The 17,056-nt window shown below is 43.6% G+C and overlaps 2 protein-coding genes across 18 annotated transcripts in view; both read right to left on the reverse strand.

The window, feature by feature from the left end:
* PPFIBP1 (PPFIA binding protein 1) overlaps positions 1-17,056 on the reverse strand; it is a 656,824-nt gene that overhangs the window by 185,382 nt on the left and 454,386 nt on the right. The gene's annotated exons all lie outside the window — the stretch shown is intronic.
* The window catches only part of LOC121332085 (inositol 1,4,5-triphosphate receptor associated 2-like), a 38,799-nt gene continuing 22,062 nt past the window's right edge, over positions 320-17,056 (reverse strand). The window contains exons 20-39 of the mRNA XM_041397166.1: positions 15,469-15,530; positions 14,451-14,516; positions 13,561-13,669; positions 12,289-12,436; positions 11,420-11,501; positions 7,937-7,983; positions 7,790-7,854; positions 7,574-7,690; positions 6,055-6,137; positions 5,858-5,930; positions 5,112-5,166; positions 4,999-5,026; positions 4,320-4,460; positions 3,789-3,923; positions 2,908-3,055; positions 1,959-2,002; positions 1,284-1,361; positions 1,110-1,174; positions 567-668; positions 320-428 (exon numbers count right to left, since the gene is read on the reverse strand). Of these exons, the coding sequence (XP_041253100.1) occupies positions 320-428; positions 567-668; positions 1,110-1,174; positions 1,284-1,361; positions 1,959-2,002; positions 2,908-3,055; positions 3,789-3,923; positions 4,320-4,460; positions 4,999-5,026; positions 5,112-5,166; positions 5,858-5,930; positions 6,055-6,137; positions 7,574-7,690; positions 7,790-7,854; positions 7,937-7,983; positions 11,420-11,501; positions 12,289-12,436; positions 13,561-13,669; positions 14,451-14,516; positions 15,469-15,530 (1,757 nt within the window). The remainder of the gene's footprint in view (positions 429-566; positions 669-1,109; positions 1,175-1,283; positions 1,362-1,958; positions 2,003-2,907; positions 3,056-3,788; positions 3,924-4,319; positions 4,461-4,998; positions 5,027-5,111; positions 5,167-5,857; positions 5,931-6,054; positions 6,138-7,573; positions 7,691-7,789; positions 7,855-7,936; positions 7,984-11,419; positions 11,502-12,288; positions 12,437-13,560; positions 13,670-14,450; positions 14,517-15,468; positions 15,531-17,056) is intronic.

The raw sequence follows: 17,056 nt of genomic DNA on the forward strand, positions 1-17,056 counted from the left end.
CCACTGCTGAAAGCTGCAGTGGCTTTCTCACTCTCAGACATCAAGAGTGACAGGTTGTTACTGTTTTGGGAACTGTGCTGGTTTTGGGAGCTTCTGTTCTGAGTTTAAAATACAGTCAAGAAAGCAAATTCTTGATAAGCTGGCTCAGCTCAGCCATCCACCCATACTCCCTGTTCCTTACACTGGTTCTGAAGAGGATTCACAAAAGCCGCCTTGCAAGAGCAGCAGGAAATCTTGCTCATGGAAAGCACTGAAAGTCCTGGCCTTTTGTTTGAACCCATGTGCACCTTCCAAACATGGCTTTAACATGTGAAGAAACTTACATTGACTCCAGGGACCATTTGGGTGGATATTTTCCTTTTTCAGAGACACTTTCCTTCCTAGTTGGTTGTTCCTGTACTTCTGCAGGTGATTCCAACTGCTCATTCCTGCAAACAAGAACCAACAGCTCCAAAGCTTTGCCAAATTCACAACAGCTTGGCTTTATAGCCCTGACCAGGTGATGAATTAAAAATTCATTAAAAACTAAAGCAGCACACCTGGGAGGAGGCTGCTGCTGAACTTACTTGGTTTCAAAAGGTTCCTCTTCATACTCTGCCCAGGAATAGGTGCTGAGGAACCTCTGCAGCGAAGGACGCTTCTCGTTCTGCTTCACCCCTAGCCTGCCCCTGCCATGTGTTAAACAAATTTGTCTGATTTTCCCCAGCAGATAGAGAACAGAAAATCAGAAATCTAGCAGCAGCCTACTCATTTGGTTAACCACAGACAAATAATTTACAAATTTAGTTGCTTGAAATGAGGATAATTAAAAAAAAAACCAAACAAATGAAATAAAACAAAACTACCGATCCATCCATTGCAGGTATTTAGACTTTACATTTTAGTTCTAAAGCAAGAAAGTTGTGGGATTTTTTTAAAGCTCTCAATGTTCATTAAATTAAATTTAAAAGGTGAGCTCATAAAACATTATTACAGCACATAAAACTAATGTGAAAGGTGTAGCCTAAGCATTATTGTACCCCAAGATGCTCCATAAACTGCTTACTACAGGTACAGTTAGAGTTGAAAAAATATTTCCCCCATTCAAAGACAAGCCCTGGTGACTTTACCAACTGCTTGATCTCCTGCTGAATGTGTCACTCCGTTCATCCCCATCAGGTTCATGGAACTGGGCCTGGAGGAGAAATTTGCCATGTTTACTGTACTGGCATTCTGACGCTTCATCCCAGCCAAGTTTTGGGGAGGTGAAGCACCTCAGCATCCCTCCAGCAGCCCCTACTTACCAGTGGCACCCCAATCCCTGCATTCCCAGCACTCCTGGGCACTGTTGCAATGCTAACTCTCCGCAGGGCTAACGAGGGCTACACAAATAAGAAGCATTACTGGCTCTTAGCAAGGCACAACTGAGTTATTCACTGAGCACACAAAATACCATCTGGTTTGTACAAACTATATTAAAAAAGGAGATGCTGACACTTAGCGTGAAGTGACACACAAAGAATCCCATTTCAAGCACAGATCAAATCAGATCTTTCAAGCAGCATCTTTCCACAGTAAGTGCTTTCTGGCCACCTGAGTGAGACTGGCTGCACAGCTTCCCGCAAAATACCAACACTGAAGGGTAACTAAATTCCCCTAACCTTGCCCACAGGAATTCTTACCCTCAGTTTGAGCTGCTCACATATTTTTGTGCTAAACCCTCCTTTAATTTGAAGAGAACCACACATGAACAGTATTTCTTAACCAGTGAGTGAGAGCCCAGCTATTTCACCTTCATCTTCTAAGCGGGACCACTTAGTTGGTGGAGTGCCTGGAAAGTAGATCCTAATGTTTGATGACACCAGCCCATATTTGTGACAGAAAAGCCAAGTCAACCATGCAGCAGAGCACCAGCATATAAAACAAAGAAAAATACACACACATTTAAAAAATTTGAAATTTCATGTAAGGACCATTACCTTAAAGTTAAAAGGACCTGGTATCTTCTTATTCATAGATTCATCTGTGAAGAGATGAGACATCAGAGCTTTATAGAAGGAGCTTGCTGCTTAGAGGAGTGCAGTGAGTTTAATTTGCAACATAAAGTCTGACTTTCTGCAGTGTTTGTTTAAACAAAGCACTCTCAGAAAGCAGAAATGAGGTATCAGGAAAAAGCTTTGTATTTCATTAAACAAGTTCATAACATTCACACATTACCCATCCTCTGCAAGCATTAACTCCTGTCACTATCATTCAATATATTCTATTATTGAGGTAGTGTCCTATTACAGGACTGTCTTTCACAGTCAGGACTGTAATCCAAAAGGCTCCTACAAGGATTTTATGGTGTGCAAGACTTTCCTTTTCGTGTTTAAAAACACATCCTATTTTTCAGAAGAATTTAATACTTCCCTGGCAAAGCTACAAGTGCACAGCACTGGCTGCAAATCTGGCTGCTTAGAAGCAAAAATAGAGGGCCCCTGCACTTGAGGGGTTTGTAATTCCCATGCAGAAAAGGGCAGGGTACAGGCTGTAGAGAGTAGCCAAAGCTCAGCTACCTAGAGATAACTACCTAGAAATAGCTACTGTGAACAAGCCCCTCAACTTACTGCTCATAAGGAATAAGATTATCACCAGCACATGCCATGCACTTGGCTTAAAGCCAGGACATTCCTGTGTACTTGCAGTGGTCCCACACACACACCCCCTGAGATCCATGACAGTTTAGGTACAAGTTAAATTTCAGAGAGCTGCTTTTAATAGTATTAATAGATGGCTATTCCTTCCCGCCCCCCCTTTTTAGAAGGGCTGACAAAACAACCATATAATTCTACCACCTAAGATGTGGAGGGATTACACAACTATTCTGCAGCTATAAGGGTCTGTCTGGCAGGTGCTAGCAAGGGGAAAGAGGTTTTTCCTAGTTACCTCTGTCTCCAAGGGAGCTGAATGACCTCTCGTTCTGGAGCAGGACCTGCTTGAGCTCCTCAAGCTCAGCATGTTCTTTGGTGTACATGCGCTTCAGGTTCTCCACGTGCTGGATCATCACCTCCACAGCTTTGCTCACCCGGCTCTCCTGAGGGAGCAGGGAAAGCAGCAGCTCTCAGGAACTGCCTAATATTTGGAGATTTCCCCCTCAAGCATCTGCTATCTCACTTTTATCCTCCCTTTCAAAGCTTCACTACAAACCCTGCCCTGACACATGGTACACAGGTTTCATTTCTCTGGGGATCACCCTTGTTGTAAAATAAATCAGTCTTCAGTTTTCCAGGCTCTTACAACTCATTATCATAATTTCCTCTGATCTACAGTCTCAGCTGCCACCATATATTTCCTGGTATTGCCAAGTCATATTTTCATGCTGCTCTGGGGTATGATACACAACTACACCTAACATTTGAGCAGGACTTTGTAAGTTTCCATAGATTTAGCTGATTAGCTGCCCTTTCCATAAGGCACAGAACCACATTTGCAGCATCAAGGCCATTGTTACCACACTGCAGGTCTTTTGTACATCTCACTGCTGCAGAGTCTTTATTGTTTGGGCTTTTTTCAACCAAAACCTTATTTCTGCTGTGGGTTGTTGCACAATTCTAGTGCAGCATAGCTGCTCACAGTGCCTGGGATTCCTTATAAGAACACAGAGAAGAAAAGGCCAGGACTAAGCTGTCCTGACCAGTCTACACTACACACACCAGATTCCCAAATGCAATCCTGGAACCATAAGCCCAATTAAGAAGATGTGGCTATCCCTTTGCAGCTAGAAGGTTTTAGCTTTGTACAAAGTACTTTTAGATGGAAAGTGTTACCTGATTAATAGCTCCCAACATCTCTGCTCTGCTGGCAACTCGAGCTGCGTATTGGCTAAGGAACTGCAGACTTTTCTGCAGCTTCTTAATGATCTCCTGTGCCTGGTTATCTTCTTCACACAAAGGAGCTAATGCCTAAGAGCACACATTGGTAAGAAAACTGGTTATTAACAGAGAATGAAGGGTTGAGCTGATGACACTGAGGAGCTGCATTCAGGCCCACATCAACATCCTTAAGTGTAACTCGGATAGAGAGCTCCAGGGGGGCAGACTGGAGCATAAAAGCAGCTGAAGCAGGGGTCAGGTGTTTCTGCAACAGAAAAATTCCCTGCTGCCTGAGCACACAATGCACTTAGATCAAGGTTACCCCTCCTAATCTCTCATATTTCAACTGCACTGCTCCAGAACTTCATTCATATTTGCTCATCATGTATCCCATGCACACACACCCCCGCCTTTAAAGAGCTGTTTTCAGAGAGACACTCACATCTACTTATCTCATCCACCCTACCAGCCCTGGCCAATACTGACCTCTAACATATTCACAGCATTTGAGATCTCCTTTTTCAAGTTTTCTTCAGCCAGGTCTCGGGACCTCTCTTCAAGCTTCACTCTTTTGTCCAAGGTAAACAAGTCACACTTAAAACCTAAAGACAGCCTCAGAAATTCAGCCTGTTGTGGGAGAAAAGACTTCAGAGGAATCCAAGTGATGCAGAAGTTTATGTAGATTTGGACACCGATATGACATTTGGGGCTATACCCTGTGACCAAAGTTTAGGAGAAATACAGAAGAATAAGTGAACGCGACCCACTTCCTTAAAGCAGGTCTTCCTGTCTGTAGTGATGGTGGGAATGTTCTGCAGCCTGAAGAGGTGACATCCTGGCAGTACACTGTGCCATCTGTGCCTTTTGACAAAGCTGTCTTAAATCAGCACATTCTGCCTGGGAGGAGGTCACAGCTGTGCTCCTTCAAGCTTGCAAACAAATGTCACAGTAGTGACAAGTCTTTGTTCAATTTTAAAGATTTTCACCTTTCTCCATCCCATCTCTTGCAAAAATTTCCATTAGGTTTGGAAAGAGATTTCAGAAGTTAGCCTACAGAATGACCCAGCTGGATGTCTTTCTTTTACATAGGAGGAAATATTAATCAGAGTTTATCTACAAAATCTGATATCTGAAATACTTCAGGATACAAGCAGTTGAGACTTACCTCCACTTCCTTCTCATTTGAGGAGTCACTGTAGGAGAAGAAAGAGAACCATGGAACAGACTGTGGCTTTAAATTCATACCTGCAGGCGATCACTGAAAGTGAAAACTCTTACAGCTCATTTTGCTTGGTTTTATCTCCTTTAATGCCACCTGCAGTGGGTGAACTCCCTGGGAAGAGACAAAAAACCCCGATTGTCAGGCCAAAGTGAAAAAATAGCCTCCCCAAACCAACCTGTGAGACTGTTTTAATCTTTCACAGAAGCACCTGTTCAAGATTTCCAGTATTAAGCTTTTACCACTGAGAAGAACTCATGTGCCCCAGATTCTATTTCAGTGTGAGGCACCACAGCACTGCCACTTGTACAAAGCCCCAAAAGTCAGCTTTTCAGGGCACTTCAGCTGGCATCTTATTAGCACAGAAATGGTTAATTGAAGTTTTTTTCTTCAGGATGTTATACGATTTACTACCTCACTAGCTTTTCGTGATCTCCAAAGGCAAAAGAGGAGGTGATTTGAAAAGTAGATAGGTCTAAGGAGAAACAACATCCTGCTCCTCTCTATCATGGATAGCACAGAGATGCTTCTTTTACAAATCTCTGGGGAGAGCAGGAGTGACAAAATTGTTTCAAATACCCCAACTCCTTTGCAGCTAAGAATTTTCCTCCTGTCTAGAGGAATGTGGAGCTGGTTAGATCAGCATCTATAGAAATGAGAGCAGCGGATTTTGGATGATACCACTTTTGTTCTCTTCATTTTTATCTCCAACTGCAGGTACCAAGCCTCTTATCACACTCTCTACACAACTCTGCACTCAGCTTGTGCTCCAGTAATATGAAAGCATTCAGCAAAACCCCCTTACCTTTCCTGCTGGAAAGCACAACTGGTGCTTCCTCACTCCACTCTTTATTGTTTTTCTTTTCCTGGTCCACTTCCTAAGGGCACATGAGAGCAGTTAGAGCAAGGGAGCAGCCACACCACCCCTGGAGGGGCCTGTCCCCTCCTTTGTCACTGCTCAGCCAACCCAGGTGGGCTTTTCACTGTCACCAGCACTCTTACCGGGTCTTGCTTCAAAACATTTTGAAACACAGGCTTGTGTTCTTCCACGGCCAGGCAGGATTCCTTCTTGATCTGACTTGGTCCTGTGGAAAACATTCCCAAATCCAAATGTAACAATTAATAATGCACACAGAGCTTCCAACACCCACCATTTTAGCCATGGGCCAACTGAGTTAAAAAACTGCACCAAATGCCACAAAAGACAACTAAGAAAAAGAGGAGGCAACAAAGAACACAAAGACACACAGGAAGAAGTATGATAACTACGATTGGAAAAAACTCCCATAAGAAGTGTTTTATGTCTACAGCTGAGAATATAATGTACTTCCTGTAGTTAAAGATGCAGGAGTTACAGTAATATTCCCTTGGATAAATTAATTTTATTATTTTGCTACCAGCAGGGAGATTTTTTTTGTTGTTGTTATGTTTGCTGTTTAAAGAGGCAGCTTTTAATTAATATTTATACCTTTAAAAACATCTAGAATATTTTGTTTTCTTCTCTGTTTATGCAGTCACACACAGCTGTGAGCCAAAGAAATGGCAGAGAGAAAAACAAACAAAAAAATAAACCCAGAAAAACTCCAGCTTCAGGTTTGAAGCCTGCAAGGGGAGATTTATCAGCCCTAATATTAGGAATGCTTTCTTTTCAGAGATGTGCAACAGATATCTGGATTCTCAGACTTTAAAGCTATTGGGACTTCTTTAAATTTTTTCTGCATATCTGCTTCTTCTTAGCCAAAGGCACCTGGATCATATATGAAATTTAACAGTAGAGGAAAATCAGTAGAAGGAAAATGCTTTTAAATGAAGGGAGAGAATAAAATTTCAGGAAGATAGTACTGAGGAAAGAAACAAAACCAAGCAAGAAACTGCAGTCTTATATTGAGGTAAAGGTTAAAAAAATTTTACAAACAAGCATGCACAGATATTCTGTGCCGCTTATTCAGATCAGCTTCACAAAACCAGCTTAATTAGTGTATACAGATGCTCCAGTTTTGGTTTGGTTTTATAGTTTTTCAGTGGAAGAAAACCATCAAAGCTGGTAAGAATCTGGTGGGTGTTCATGGCTCTAGCAAAGACAGAACAATACTTAAATGCTTCTACCCTCATCTCTCCTCTTGACCCATCCCAGCTTCTTGTGCAACGGCCTTGAAAGAGAGCAAAGTGCTTTGTGACACTGTTGAACTAAATAACTATTTAAACCCATAAAAACATGTTTTCTATTGTTAAAGTGGTCTGGGATTTTTGTACCTGCTCACTGTTTTGCCAGCTGAGCAAGCCCCAAGATCTCACCAAGTTGTTTCATGCTCCCTTGCCTGCAGTGCTGTGGTAAGAGGGGTAAAAAACTTTATTCCTACTCAGCTTCAGGGAGGCTTGAGAGCACTGGCAGGTGAAAACACTTGCAAAAATAGAAATTCTTATGTTGTTGCTCTTACTCAGCTTCCTCACTTCAAAGACATGCTGGAAGCAAACTGTTTCCTCAGTGGGTGAGTGGCAGGCAGTGCAGCAGCCACTGTACCTGACATGGGAGCAGCTGGGTCCTTATTGCTGCTTGCCTCTGGTGCCACGGAAGTTGGCACATCTTCCCCTCTCTTGTGCAAGCCCTTGGATGATCTTTCCTCCATAACAAGGCAGCCTGCAACACGAGACAGCAGAAAACACAGCTTTCTTTGCTCAGTAAACACACAGACTTGGGCACATCCAGGACTTCCAGTGCCCCAGGTTAAGAACTCACCCAGTACCGGTGCTATGTTTTCCACTGAGGATGTAAGAGCTTCTTGGGTTGATGTTAAGTGATCACTGCCAAAACAAAACCATTTCAGATACTCATCCAATGATACAGATCTTAATAAAGGCTTTCAAATCTTGCACAAGACCTGACCTGGATGCAATCAGCGTGGCTGGTGGTGTTGACGGCTCACGGTCAATCTTCAGAGAGAGAGCGAGAGAGAGAGAGAATCAGAAGATTAATGACAGTATAAAAACCTGTATGTCAAAACTTTAACTTTCCCAGCTGTGCCTAAATTATTCCAGCAGTGAACTAGCTGGTAAGTTCACAGATTCACCCACTAGTCTAAAGCCATCTCAGGAATGTCGTACTCAGATGTGTTTTGGTTCCTGACTCCATCGCTTGCTCCTAACTCACATCTTCAATGACCAACAAATGTGTTACTGCACCACCACTGCTCCATCTTAATTTTGTGCATCAGGAGAGATCCATTTTCAGAGTCTCAAAACCTACAAATGAGGTGCACAGAGCTTCATTTGGCTGTAGAGATCAGACTCATTAGGTAAATAAAAGTGCCAATAGTGACAACATGAGCAAGCAGATGGTTCAGAACACAGAACACTTGTGTTCTGTGTTGTACACCAATGTTATATATAACAATTACCCAGCCCCTTCAGTGGCCTCAAGCCTCCCTGGTGTGCAAACAGCAGAGAAACAAAGCAATTAAAAGCTGGCAGTTTTGCCCACGTTCCTCTAATTGCCAGAGTGTGGTTTGGGACCTGAGTCTTATCACATCACAGACAAAACCAATATCCTCTTGAGGCTTTTAATTTCGAGGGAGGTGCTATATGCGCAATATCCCTCTTCTGCATTTCACCCCAGAAAGTTCCATCTCGCTCATTCAGTTGTTGGGTTGGTCTTTCTTTATGGGTGAAAACACAGAGGGGAACTGATGAGGTTTAAAGGGTTAAGTTGGTAATGACTTGTGCTGAATTACACCCACTGTTGAAGAAAAGTGCTGAATAGCAAACAAAACCAGCCCAAACCCACTCCTCTCTCCAGGAAGAGAAGGAGGGAGGCTGGACAGCTCCCTACACAGCAAGCACCCAAGAGCACTGCTGAAGCGTGTGTGGAGAAACAACAGAAAAACCACATCTGCAAGTGATTGCCTGTGTTCTGTTATCTTTCCTACCCCCCTCAAATTCCCTCAGACAACACAGGAAACCCAGCAAATTAGAACAGGAGGTACCCAAGGGCCCTGGTCACTCCTAAGAGTGACCAACTGCTCCCAGCATCAGGAAGGGCCTTTTCCCTCCTCCCTGCCCTGTCAGAGCTGGGCTGCTCTTGCACAACCCTGGCCCAGCCAGGTGGATGCTTCCCCTAATGCAAATTCAGGCTATTTTTATTATTATTTGAATTCTTTCATAAGGTTGAGGAAGTGCAGCAATATATTTGCCTTGTTCAGGCCATTGGGTTTGCAGAAGTATTGGGGAGGGAGAATACCATCATGTTAGAAAGAAAAGAAATCTAAAGGGCTTTTAAAATTAACAACAGTGCCCATGTAAACAGAAAAGCCCTTGCATCACCTAGAACTGAAATGATACATTAGGCTACATTACCGGTACCTGTCCAGATGGGCACATGGTCAGTGATTTCTGTTTGCAATAAAGGAAAACTCTCAATTGAGTTTAAAACCCTAAGCTGGCTGCCAGGATTGTACACTCCCACGGATTCCACATAAAGGGAAAAAAAAAATCCCAATTAAAGATAAACACTACATTCCAGATTTCTTGATAAAATAGAATCACACAATTATTTGGGTTGGAAGGGACTTTAGAGATCAGTTCCAGCCACTGGAAGGGACATCTTCCACTATCCCAGGCTGTTCAGACCGACACCCAACCTGGCCTTGGATACTTCCAGGGATGAGGCAGCTACAGCTTCTCAGAGCAGCCTGTGCTGAGGCCTCACCACCCTCACAGTAAAATGTGTTTGCACAGAGCGCTGGAGAATGGCACAGTCCTTCAATAAGGAAGAACAGCCAAAGAAGATCCTGAAGCCCATCCCTAATCACTTTTTCCCACCTCCATCCCTCTGATTAGCAAAATAACCCAAGGGTTCTCTATCTCAACCCATGAATTCTGGCCACAGTCTTATACAACTTCCCCCAGACAATCTTTAACATTTGGAAGACCTGTCTGATTTTCAGACTGTGGTATGACTTCCACATTTATAAAGCCAAGAACAAAAAACCCAAGTTTCACTTGGCTCTCAAGTGCTTCTTTATTAAGTAGCCCCTGAATTTCTATGGTGACAATGATTTGGCACAAATAATTTGAGTTACTTATAAGCTGATTTGATCAAATACATCTGCAACTGCAGAGTAATAAAACTCCAAAGAAAACTAGGGAGACACCTTGTAGTGAAAAAGGATATGCAACTTTTCCTACATGCCAGTGTTTCGAACAGATACTGGGCACAGCCCATTTGCCTTTTCTCTGGGGCAAGCTTTAACACTTTCATCTTCCCCGTTCAGAACATTCACGTGCAAAGCTTATACTAAGACGTGATAACAAGGCTGGAAAAGACATTTTTGAGACCAGCTGGAATTACAGGAAGCCCCAGAGCAACAAAGCACAGATGTTTCACACACCTTGGCACAGCTGTGACTTTCCAGAAAGACTGGCTAAAGTAGAAACCCTTTAGAGGATCCTCTTTTAGGGAACTTAATAGCAGCACAAACTGGGAGTTCTTCACTTGCTCTACCCCAGTGTGCTGAAACCAGAATCCCCAGCACTCTTATTTTCTACCCACACTGCGCTTTCCGCTTTGATTTACCACTACAACCAGACCATCCTGTACTCACAGGTACCAGACACCAGGCAGGATCACACAGAGGCTGGCTGCTCTTTGGTCCCAAAAGTTTATTTCCAGGTTCACAGAAACCACTGATCAATATTCTTCCACCATCCCTACCAATACAGGGGTTTGTAAAGCTCATTAGGAGCCTTGTGTGGTGGAGCTGAGGGGTCTAGACTTCAACAGTGAGGATTGAGGCACAGCTTAGGTGTGCTGAGCTGCAGTTTCTTGCTGCTGCCCCAAGGAAACTGCAGCTCAAGCTGTAGATGCAGGATTCAGAGCAGCAATGAAGGCATAGCGGAGTATACCAGCTGAAGGAAAGCTCCCCTACAACAAAGATGGAGTTTTTCAGCTGTTACATGGTGACTATGGGAGAAAGTGTAAGGAAAGGCAGTACTCCCAACTGAAGCATCCTGTGGCTCCTTGCAGGTGGAGAAAAGGAGTGAAAACACTCAGTTCTTCCCTGGCAGAACCAATTGTTACTGCAGAACCAGCACTGTCTCCAGCCTGGAAATCACATCTAAAACACTCCACAGCTAAAAGCATGACCCAGTTGCACATGAACATCAAGAAATTTAGTTTTATAACCAAGGTATTGCAGAAACATGCTCAAACACAAGGGAACACCCCCACAGCACCCTGCTGACTGATGCCAGCTCCATCCACTGTGGAGCAGTGCTAATTTATAGCTGAGCCATCTGCACCTGGGTCTGAGCAACTCATGAAATACTTGAGCCTGTTCAAAACCACATCTCAGGCATCAGAGCCAGCACTCACCTCGGCAAGTGAAGAATCCATCATTGTAATGGAAACAGGAAGGTCTGCATCAGTGTAGTCATCAGCAGAGCATATTTTCCACCTGGCAACACAAGCTTTATTTGCATATTGCCCAAACAACAGAGAGATAGAGTGCCCATTTTCCTTAAGCACATAACAACTGAAGTCACCACTCTCTGTGCAGTCAGTGAGCTGGTCTCTCAGGGAAAGAAAAATTCATCACCAACATCAATCCCTCCTCCCCCAAACAGCAAGAACCACCACCAGTCCTTTTCCCAACCTCCTCCACACTGCACTATTCTACAGAAAATCAGTGGCAAAAGCTTTGAGAACTGCTCAGTCTCTTACTGCAGACTGCCTGCTTCTGCACCTTCAGGAACATCCTTATCTTTTAAAATATTCACTACAATTCACTTCAGCTTTCATAATCTCAAGCAGTTCTATCTCTATTTTAAAGATCTAAGGAGGCAGTTTGATAGGCAAGGACCTCAGAATTCCTGCTCTAAGCTCTGCAAAAGAAGAAAAGTGACACCTCAAAGCCAATAGGATTTGGCACCTAATGGGAACACCAATTGTTAAATTAGAGTTAAACATAGAAGATAGACAAGAATGCCTAAATCATGTCTCAGTTCTCCAGCATGAAATAGAAATCCCATCATGGTATCTGGCTGGTTACCAGCAGTTCCAGTAAAGAATTCTGGTAGCTGGGAATAGAAGAAAAGTGCTGCCCTGGATCCCCAAGAGCTGATCACCAGGTGTCCAGTATTACCTCTAAGGGATGCCCTGCAGCTGAACCCAGCATATGGATTCTGCTAGATCCTGTTGACTCTTCCCTCCTTCACCCCAAAAGGGTTATTACATCACCTTACCTGCGTTCTCCTAATGTCACATCTGAGCTGGACACATGTCCCACATCATACCTCTCCAAGGTGCAGCTGCCAGAGCTCTGCCTGCAAGGTTCGTCCCAGCTGTGCCCAGGAGGGTTATTTGGACAGGAGGTCTCCAACGTCAGAGCATCTGGTAAGAAGGACAAGCATGAAGAGAGGTGGTCCTTGGCAAAGCTGGATTTAGTTACAAGTCAATTTTTTGGCTAAATCTAAAATAATCAAGAAGCAGACCAACCAAGCAGGGATTTATAATAAGGCAACTTCTATCTCAGTAAGAAAGGGTTTGGTTGTATGGCCTCAACTTGTTCTGTAGATGGAGAGTTTGGCAAACTGAAACAACACTCTCAGAGTAGCAGAATGCTCTGATTAAGAGCACACATAGCAAGGAAAGATTTGCTTCCATTCCCATCAATGTCTGGAATTACACTTGAACATGTATAGTCTGTGTGAGAAGAGCCTTTGTGTGGTACCAGCTCACTGCTGGGAGAAATGCTTGTATGTGAAATCCCAAATGCAACACCCTTCAACTCTGCAGCCCTGCAATGCATAACTGCCAGTGGCTGCTTTTAATCCTCATAAGGTTTGAGAGTTGCAAGGAAAGTTCAAACAACTCAGGAGTGCAGGAAAAAATAACAAGTACAACGTGCTGGGAAAGGTGGGGTGGTTCAGCCTGGAGACGAGAAGGCTGAGTGGACACTGGCACAGGCTGCCCCATCCTTGGAAGTGTCCAAGGCCAGGCTGGATAGAGCTCTGAGCAATCTGGGCTAGTGGAAGGTGTCCCTGCCAATGGCAGGGGGATGGAATTAGCTAATCTCTAAGGTCTCTCCCCAAACCATTCTCTCACTCTGTGATTTTATTCTCAGTAGCTCTGTTACGGCTCAGGTTCCTAAACCAGGACTGCCCTCAGCTCAGCAGCCAAGGAGCAGGACATCCCAGGATGTGCCAGTCAGAGGGAAAGGGAAGACCAGAACTCGTGCCCTCTGTGTCCAGACTGACAAGCATCCTCTCAGGAATATGCTTGCATGTATGATTTATACCAATAGTTCCTGCAGATTTTGGGAACTGTCTGTCAGGTTGACAGAGAGCCACCTCTTCAGGCCTTTCACTGCAAGCACCGTTCAGATTCCTGGATTACATGCAGAAATAGATTTTCTACACTCTAACAGCACACTCAGTACTACTGAGACTGTTCTGTCTACTCTTTCTATATTTCAGGTGAAAGACAGAGAAATGTCCAACACTACCAGGTCTTACCTAGCAGAGGGGAGTTGTGCCAGTGTGAAGCACCTGAGGGCAGTGCCCAGGGAAAGTCAGAGTATGAGGTGGGTCCTTCATTCCATGGTCGTTTGGAGCAGTGGAGCTGCTAATTGAAAAAATAAGAAGTGCTGCTATTCCACCACACTGAATACATTAATGCCACCAACTCCCCCCACACACAGGCATCTGCATAATGTAACACCAACAGTTACACAAATACATCTTCTGTGGCTTTTTTGTCTAGAAAAGCAGAAGAGCTCATATCTTTAACAGGCAGAACAGTTACAGGAAGAGGCAGGATAATGAAACTTTACACTTGCAATAAAATGTATTGGTTCAAGCTAGGTCTGGAAATAAATCCTACAAAACCAGGCAAGATGAGCCTGAGAGGAGAAACAAAGTAGCCACTCAAATCCTGTGAAGGGGGTGAAAAGAAAAAAAAAAAGAAAATAATCCAAAACACACTATTTCAGCCAAGCCAAGAGGTGTCATCTGAAGACTGCATCTGAGAAAACTTCTGAAACAACATGTGCACAGCTGTTTTTAACCTAATGTTGCTTCAACAATGAAAAATGGAAAGAAATTAGAAGAGCCATTTACAGATTCTGATCCTTTTCAAAAAGCAATTTATCCCGTCTGTGTTGTACTTCAGAGGCAGTGGGAACCCAACTTTGCAATAAAGTTCAGAATATGTTTTTGTATGCATGTAAACACTTGCATGCACATACACAGATATTGATCTCAAATTATTTTTAGTGAATGTTTAACTCACAGTTTCTCATGAGGAAGGTTATTTCCCTGAGGTGATGAAGGGAAAAATCCCCACCCCAATAAATCCAGCATCCCATTTTAACAGGCTCAGCAATGACCACAGCAAGCACACTTACCTTCCTTTTTAGATGTTCAGCTAACATGGGCAGCAGAGCGTAGTCAGATTCTAACTCTGCACAGCACTGTTGTAATAGAGAGAGAGTTTAAGGCAGGCAGGTAAGGAAAAAAGAAAACCAACAAAAAAAAGAAGGAGGACCACTACACCACTGATTCTGAGCAAAATGCAACTTTATCTTTCCAACTGAACTACTTGTAGCTATCAGCTGCAAAACTGCAACTGCAAAACTGTGCAGCTGTTTCCCCTTGCTACTTTCAGCCTTTATTTTTCAGCCTTTATTTCTGCAGACCCTTACCTACAAATATAAGTTTTATTCATGTGCAGATGGCCCATATTTGACTCTGCTCCTCTGATGCCCCTGTCACAGCCTAGGGGACATTTCAGGACCTTCTGTTTGCTGTTAAATACCTTGTTGGTCTGTGTTGAATCCAGAATGCTCAGATCCTGAGCTATAGCATTCCTTACTAGAGCCAGTTGGGAAAAAACTCTCTCCACAATGTTTCCCCCTCCACCCTGTCCCAAAGTTGAAACAAGTAATTTTAGTCAAAGCAAAGCACTCCAGAGTTATGTAATTTCCAATGTATTTCTCCACAGAGGGCCACAAAGTTAATAACTGTTTCATTGCCTATTCCAGTGTCCGGATACTGAAAAAATCCATACCTTATGAGATTTTAAATAATTGTTTTCAAGCCTATCTGCAGAGTGGGACAAAAATCACACCAGTGCATCAGGGAAGGTTTCCCTCAGCCCCTTTTGATATGATCACCAACAATTGCTCACAGTGAAGACCAACACCACACCTGTAAGTCCTGACTGGACAGGACATTTTTCCTAGAAGGCTGAATAAGGAAAATAATGTGCAGATCTGTACATACAGCTTATGGACATGTTAGAAAAGAAGATACCAGGTGCCAAGATAGCAAATTGTTTGTGGCTGGTCTCAGCTGTGCTGTTCTTCCACCAGAGCCCTTCCTGTGCAAGCCCACCTTTCCTGCTCCCAGTGAAGGGCACCATACCCGGCACAGCAATTCACAGAGACGCTTCTGCAGCAGTTCCCATCTCAGGGCATTAGCAGTTGCTATGAAGAGACATTTACAAGTCTAACAGGGCTCCTAACAACTTGATAACAAGCAATCCGATGTTACAGCATCTCTAACTACTCCTTATCAGAATTTAATGTAGTTTGCATTAGTCTGGTTAAGCCTGTAACAGGAAAGAGAAAACACTGGACATCTTTACCTGCAAATCAAGAGCAATACTTTCCCACATCGTTAGTGTTAGGATGCCACAGCTCCCTGTGGAAACAGATCCTTCACTTACAGCTTGGGGGAAGAGAAATATTTGGCCTTTCCACCTAACATTCTGTACAGAAGTTGTAAAGTCCTTGGGCTTTGTATTTAGAAGTATTTTCCCCCTTACTGTGCAGGTGGGGAGGAGACCACAGCCCAGCCCTTCAGTCAGAAGAGGCACCAGACCTGCCTGCCTTTCTATAGGAGCCAATATGAAGCATTTTTATTCTTTTCTTCAGTGCCAGCCTTGTTGTCAGCCCTGTTCTTCATAATGCTTTGCAAATTCTCCACACACCTGCCAGTTTATTTATCTACAGAAAGATTTCTGTAAAGTAACTGGAGTAATTTAGAGCCAAGGTCCTAGCTATTTTCAGGGTGGTGGTGGTTCTTTGGGGGTTAATTTTTTTTTTTTCTGGGTGGTGGGGGGGTGGTTTAGTCACAGTGGCACCAGTCTCACATATCTGGGGTTTTCTCTTGATCTAATCAAGCTCACTTTGCAGGACAGCTTCATCTACTCAGAGCTGGAAAATGACAAACTATTTCCACTGTCATGCCTCTTGCTAAGAGCAAAATAAAGCAGCTGCACAGGTTGTGGGAAATATGAAAGTAACATGAGCACACACAAACACCAAAACACTGGTCAGAGGGAGGCAAGCACATTTGGGGCTGTTTCTGCCATATCAGTGCAAAGTTGTGCCTTAGAGCTAAAGAAAAGGGTCCCACAGGAGTTTTTCTGGTGAGACAAACTGGTTTCACATGGAGTTGTGCAAATATGCACACATATTTGTTGAGCATATATGATAACTGCGTGCTTGAGGGCAAAACATTCAGAGGGCTTAAATGAGTCACATCCCTTTTCTCTAAGAAGGTGATCAGACTCCAGAGTTAGGAAAGAAAAAGTCATGTGTTCTGGATTCAGACCTCTGCATTACTTAATTGCCCAGGTTACTGAGGTGCTGGAAGAGGTCAGGAAGTGAATAAGAAAGAGGCAATATGAAGCTTCCATGGTTCTGTGGCAGAAGTTGCATGTGTACAAGGCAGTGACAGGATTGCTTTCCACTGAAGAGAGCAGCCTAACACCACACATCTAGTCAAAAACAGAGCAAGCACAACCAGCAAACAGAACACAGAACGTACAAAAATCAAGTGTGTTTGGTTCAGGAAGCTTAAGAAAGAAGGATGACTTTGTTAGGTATAAGGTGGGGAACAGCACTTTCGGTAAAGGAGTACCTGTGCAGTGGAATTACTAATTCCCCCTCCTAGGACTGGGGGTTTTGTTGGGAGCTTCTGAAGCTTTGGTGGATCCCACCTGCTT

The sequence above is a fragment of the Onychostruthus taczanowskii genome, unplaced genomic scaffold (genome assembly GCF_017590055.1).
Source record: "Onychostruthus taczanowskii isolate IOZ18803 unplaced genomic scaffold, ASM1759005v1 scaffold136, whole genome shotgun sequence".
NCBI classification, from domain to species: Eukaryota; Metazoa; Chordata; class Aves; order Passeriformes; family Passeridae; genus Onychostruthus; species Onychostruthus taczanowskii.